Below are 5,789 nucleotides of genomic sequence, written 5' to 3'. Positions count from 1 at the left end.
TAAGTTATGGATACAGACAAAAAGCCAGTTAGGCGATAGGACTGGACACTCATCAAAGAATTCTATAAGCACATAAGGTCCCATAGACCTCAGCTGACTATCAAAGTGCCATGCCTGGGGTGATGATGGTGGTGATGGTGATGATGGTAGTCAAGTCATTGGCTTGTATTTTGGAAGTCTCCATTTTTTAAGACTTTAAATGTTGATAATTCACATAGGGGTGGGAGGAAATGCCAAAGCAGGTATGTACTTAACTCTGGCATTTCTGTCACTGAGGATTATTCCAACCCTCCCTACTAGCAGGTACCCCTGGCCCTTGTCAGCATTTATTCACAGTATTCACCATCTACTCTATGGTCTCCACCCACCTATATCCTGGCAACTCTGCAAGCTTTCCTCTCCGGGGGTCTCCGCTCTCAGACTCCATCCTGATGCCCAACAACGCTTAGGTAAGTACATGCCTTTATTTACAGAGGGAGATGGGACCAAGCTGAGAGAAGAGACTTAGGCAAGCTCAGGCAGCAGAATGAATTCTCTTGAGGAGAATGCAGGGTCCTGATTCCCAATTTAAGGCAGCAAGTGTAAAACCATTAGGATTGTGGGGATTACACGTGGGTATCCTCACATCCAGAGGGAGAGCCTGAGCTCTGCCAGCGTCTGACTCTACCAAGCAGTGGTGAGAGAACTGGCCTTTATTTAAGCAGTAGCATGGCAGTCGGTGGGGGGCTCAGGCACTGGGATCAGGGGCTGGAGGCAGGGGGAAGGCTGGGAGGTGGCGAGGGGTGAGGCCAGGCCTAGATGAAGGTGAGGTGAGTAGAAGCCGGGAGGCCGCAGCTCTCCTTGTGCTCCTCAAACAGTTGCTCCAGAGCCTTCATGTAGAGCCTGTGATAGTGGTCCACCTGCTCCTCGGTGGGCTGTGGACACTGGGGCACCGGGATGGGGCGGCCCACTGCAGGGACAGGGGGACACAGGTCAGGGGAGGGGCCTCGGCTGCACGCACAGCAGATAGCGGCCTTCTTCCCTGGACACGGGCACTCACCCACAGTGGTGATGGGTCTGGCGAGGGGCATCAGGCCCCAGGACTTGGCTGAGAAGAGACCACGGCCCCAGAAGATGCAAGGAGAGAAGCTCAGGAGCCTCTTGATGGTGACCTGGAACAGACGCTGCCAGGAGTCTGGGGCAAAAGCCTTAACTCTGAAGACGTCATTCTCCCCAAAGGAGTACACGGGCACCAGGGAGGCACTGGGAAGGGAGGGGCAAGAGAGGAGAGAAAATGGCTGGGCACATCAGGGGCTGGAGAAGCACTCCCAAATTCCTCCCCCACAGGTTACCACCTTCCTAGGCATTAGGAGCAAAGGATGGTTCTACTAGAAAGATCTGGATGAAAGGATTTTCTTTCTTAAGACCAATGTGTCCTGGACTTTCTTATATACATTTTCTCACACAGTCTCAACTACAGTGTGGTGGCAAGGCGGGCGTGAGCTCTGTTTCACAAGTAAGAGGGGTGCAAGGTCTCGCCTGTGAGAGGGCATCATAAAAGAATGTGAGCCGAGGGCATACGAGCCCCCAGGGTCCAGCGCTTCGCACTGTGGTCCTGTCTGTCTCTCTGCGTGGCAGGAAGCCTGGGGAATGGGCACCAGGGCTGGACACAGAGCAAACACCCAAAGTCTGCCTAGAGCGCCCTCTAGAGGTGGGCACGGTGGAAGCTCTAGGGACACACAGCCCACCTCCAGGGGGCGGGTGTGCACAGATAGAGGGTAGACGACCAGACACTGTGAGGTTCTGACCATTGAAGGCAGCCCTGGCTGGGCCCCTGCTCACCCGTGCCTCAGTGCCAGGCGGACGAAGCCTTTACGATTCCGGAGAGTGAGGCAGTGCTCCCCTGGGACGGTATGCAGGGCCTCATTGGCCCCTCCGACCATGATGACCACAGCCCTGCCGAGCTGTGGTTGAGATAGAACATAATCCAGGCTCTGACGGTTCACAGAACATGTTCCTGTGGGCATGAGGAGGTTCAGGAACAGTTAGTGCCCCTCATGGGCCCGACAGTCCCTCCCCTCTCCCTTTAGCACACTGAGTATTAGACATCACCCCATTCTCTCCACATTCCCTACCCCTGTGCTCCTGTCCACGTGTCCTACAGTGCCTCTCCCAGCACGGATGCAGGACACGTGGGCCAAGCCACCTCCTGTCCCCCACTGTGAACCCGGCCAATTCAAGCCAAGTGCCTGGGGTGGGTGGTGACTGGGGGTCATTCTGGCAGGATTGGGGTGGGGTCACCCTCTGTCACTCAACTCAAACTCACCACAGGACATAATGTACTCTCGACAGCCTGGCACGTACAAGAGACAATTCAACACGGCCAGTGAGAACCGAAGCCCTGGGAACAGCTGCGAGCAGCCAGTGCCCTCCGTGCTGAAGTTACAGACGGTTCCAAAGCCCATGATCCCATGTGGGTGGGACAATAGCACGTAGTTCCTGTCTGGGGGCAGCTCTACTGTTTTCACCAGCTGTGGTGGGAGGGGGCAGGATGAGGGAAAGAAGGCAGAGAAGGCAGGCCCCCAGCTGAAGGGGCTTCCCTCCCACCAAGATCTTGAGAGTTCAGGATAAGATGGGGTCAAAGGCACCAGGATCCACTCTAGAACACCATCCCACCCCCTGCCCTGTTACCTGAACTTAAGCAGCCAGAGGTGAGAGTCCATCATGGGGAGGAGAGAGGAGGTGGAGGTAAGGGAGCGGGAGGAGTGGAGCATCCCTTGGAGGGTGACCTGTTACCTTAATGGGGAAATAATCGCTCAGGTGTTTCCACACAGTGCAGTTCTTCAACCACTGATTACGCCTTCCACCTTGGGCAGAGGGATAAGGGGGGAAGAATCACTACAGACACCATTTATCACCTCCTTCTACCCGGGCCTTGTTTTTGTTGTTTACCTGCTAAGTTGTGTCTGACTTTCTGTGACCCCAAGGACTGCAGCATGCTAGCCTTCCCTGCCCTTCACCATTTCCCAGAGGTTGCTCACACTCATGTCCATTGAGTCCGTGTTGCCATCCAACCATCTCGTCCTCTGTCACCCCCTTCTCCTCCTGCCCTTGTTTAGCACTCACCTTGCTGGGGTGTGTCCCAGTCCAGGAATAACCATACCAAGTAGAGAACAGAGAGATACCAGAGCGAGGTGAAGAGGAGGAAGAAGCCAACAAGGGAAAAGAAAGGGCCTAGGGGAAAGTTGAGAAAGGAAAATGAGTTAGATTGTGAAACCGCAGTGACTTCTCCCCTCTCCCCTCACCAGTGAGAGCGTTGCCTGTCTCCCTGATATACTTTGACACGTCCCTCCCTTTGCCCTGAGCTTCCCTAGTGGCTCAGATGGTAAAGCATCTGTCTGCAATGCAGGAGACCCAGGTTCAATCCTTGATTCGGGAAGATCCCCTGGAGAAGGAAATGGCAGCCCACTCCTGTATTCTTGCCTGGAAAATCCTGTGGACGGAGGAGCCTGGTCGACTACAGTCCATGGGGTTGGGAAGAGTGGGACAGGGCTGAGACTGCACGTCCCTCCCTCTGCCCTGGTGGTCCAGTAGTGGGGGCTCCAGCCTTCCTCCCTCTACCCTCCCCTTTTCCCACCTTCCCAGTTGGACCCCTGCCCGGATCCCCTTACCCAGGAAGAGGAAACAGAGCACATATTGGTAGGTGCTCAGTACTTCTAACCACTGTTTCTTTAAGGTTTTCATGCTGGGGGTGGGTGGTGGGGTGGTGGAGACTCCCAGGTGCTCCCCTTCAGCCAGCAGGGCTTCCGAACCAGGAAAAATGGGATGAAGGCTTTGGTTGGAGCGCAGGAAATCTTTCTGGTCTGAGTGGCCAAGCGCTTGGAGCCTCCCAGGATCGCTTGTAGGGGGCTGTGTGCGTGGGGAGACTCTCTCATCAGAGCCCCAGAGGTCTCCAGTCTGCTCTCACTTATCATGAACTTCTCCAGTGGGTTGGTCTGGGCTGGTCCCCTCTTGCGACTGGGAGATGGCCTAGGGGGCGTGCCGTGGAGGCCCAGCCCTCGGTGCATTAGAAATCATTGTGGGCAGGAGTTGCAGAAGAAGCCAGAGAGCCCACCCACTGGGTCCCAGCCCTGACTGTGTGATCTCGCCGTTCCTGGACGAGCGCGCCCTAGTGTTTGAGTCTAGGAGTGTCTAGGCCACTCGGAGGCGTTAATTAGCGCCCAACCCCGAGGATAAACACACCAACACACAAGTTTATTCCCAGGTGGAATTTCAGTCGCCAGCCACACTCCTCCAGAGGCTTGAGGCCAACTAGATAAAGACGAGGTGCCTAGGGGCGGGGACCCGGTAGCACACGGTCTGATCTTGAAATAGCTGCGAGAGCCGCTCAACTGAGGGGAGACTGAGAGCAGCGCGTGCGCATGCGCTGAAGTACCCCTTCTGCCCCCACTGCCCGCACAGTTGTACCGGGGTGGGAGCCCCCAGTGTGGGCAGAAGAGGATCAAGAGGGGTGATCGCTGAGATGCTTTGAAGTCCCCTTCCCTCTTAAGGGATCCAGTGGGACAGAGTTCAGGGCTGGTGGGTTGGCCAAATGCCAGCCTGGGGGCGGGTCTGGCACCAAGTATTCAGGCCCCAACCTGGGACCTTCACCTCCCAACCATACGGGGGCCTTGAGCCCTGGAGGGGGGAGCGGGCTGGGGAGCCTGGGGGCAGAGTAGGCATAGGTTTCAGGTGTGGAAGGGCAGGAGAAGGCCCTGGGGCCTGGAACATTCGTAGAGCCACTCTCAGCAGCGGCCCAACGTTTCCTGTGTCTTTCCACCCAGAACCCCGGTGGGTTCAGAAACTGTGGAGGGCCTCATTCTCCCCCAAAGAGAAGACTGGCACCGGGGAGGCTCTGGGGGCACAGGGGACACCTGATTCCGGGGTCCTGGAAGCGGGGCTCCTCCCCAGCAGCCTTTCCCTAGAGGCCAGGCCCAGCTACCAACCATCCCCCCCCAACCCCCCGCCACCTCCGGGGTTCCTCACCGGTGTTCCAGTGCCAACTTGACACATCCCTGCTGATTGCAGATCTGCAAGCTCAACGATCTGATCTGGGATGTAGGCATTGACTCCAGCTGGTCCCTGGGCTCACCCAAGGCCAGAGGTCTGGGCCAGTGGGGCTTGCCATGTATGTGGTACCCTGACTAGCAGGGGTCCCCGTTTAACCCCGGAGCTTGGCCCTGTAGGGTAGAGGATGTGCAGATCAGATCAGATCAGATCAGTCGCTCAGTCGTGTCCGACTCTTTGCGACCCCATGAATCGCAGCACGCCAGGCCTCTCTGTCCATCACCAACTCCCGGAGTTCACTCAGACTCATGTCCATCTAGTCAGTGATGCCATCCAGCCATCTCACCCTCTTTCGTCCCCTTCTCCTCTTGCCCCTAATCCCTCCCAGCATCAGAGTCTTTTCCAATGAGTCAACTCTTTGCATGAGGTGGCCAAAGTACTGGAGTTTCAACTTTAGCATCCTTCCTTCCAAAGAAATCCCAGGGCTGATCTCCTTCAGAATGGACTGGTTGGATCTCCTTGCAGTCCAAGGGACTCTCAAGAGACTTCTCCAACACCACAATTCAAAAGCATCAATTCTTCGTAGCTCAGCCTTCTTCACAGTCCAACTCTCACATCCATACGTGACCACAGGAAAAACCATAGCCTTGACTAGACGGACCTTTGTTGGCAAAGTAATGTCTTTGCTTTTGAATATGCTATCTAGGTTGGTCATAACTTTCCGTCCAAGGAGCAAGCGTCTTTTAATTTCATGGCTGCAATCA

At 55.8% G+C, this 5,789-nt stretch overlaps 1 protein-coding gene across 1 annotated transcript; it reads right to left on the bottom strand.

Annotated features, from left to right (window-relative positions):
* Positions 1 to 462: 462 nt before the first annotated feature.
* On the bottom strand, positions 463 to 5,084 carry LOC618076 (2-acylglycerol O-acyltransferase 3). Its single transcript, XM_059881659.1, has 9 exons — positions 5,005 to 5,084; positions 4,643 to 4,682; positions 3,651 to 3,888; positions 3,106 to 3,213; positions 2,776 to 2,846; positions 2,306 to 2,510; positions 1,822 to 1,996; positions 1,040 to 1,242; positions 463 to 949 (listed from the first exon to the last, which is right to left on the bottom strand). The coding sequence occupies exons 1-9, from the start codon at positions 5,082 to 5,084 to the stop codon at positions 795 to 797; spliced, it is 1,275 nt and encodes a 424-aa protein (XP_059737642.1). The 3' UTR covers positions 463 to 794.
* Between the last annotated feature and the right edge of the window lie 705 nt (positions 5,085 to 5,789).

This window comes from Bos taurus, chromosome 25 (genome assembly GCF_002263795.3).
Source record: "Bos taurus isolate L1 Dominette 01449 registration number 42190680 breed Hereford chromosome 25, ARS-UCD2.0, whole genome shotgun sequence".
Taxonomy (NCBI): domain Eukaryota; kingdom Metazoa; phylum Chordata; class Mammalia; order Artiodactyla; family Bovidae; genus Bos; species Bos taurus.
Note: the sequence above shows the minus strand (reverse complement) of the source record. Positions and strands in the feature narration are given on the sequence as shown.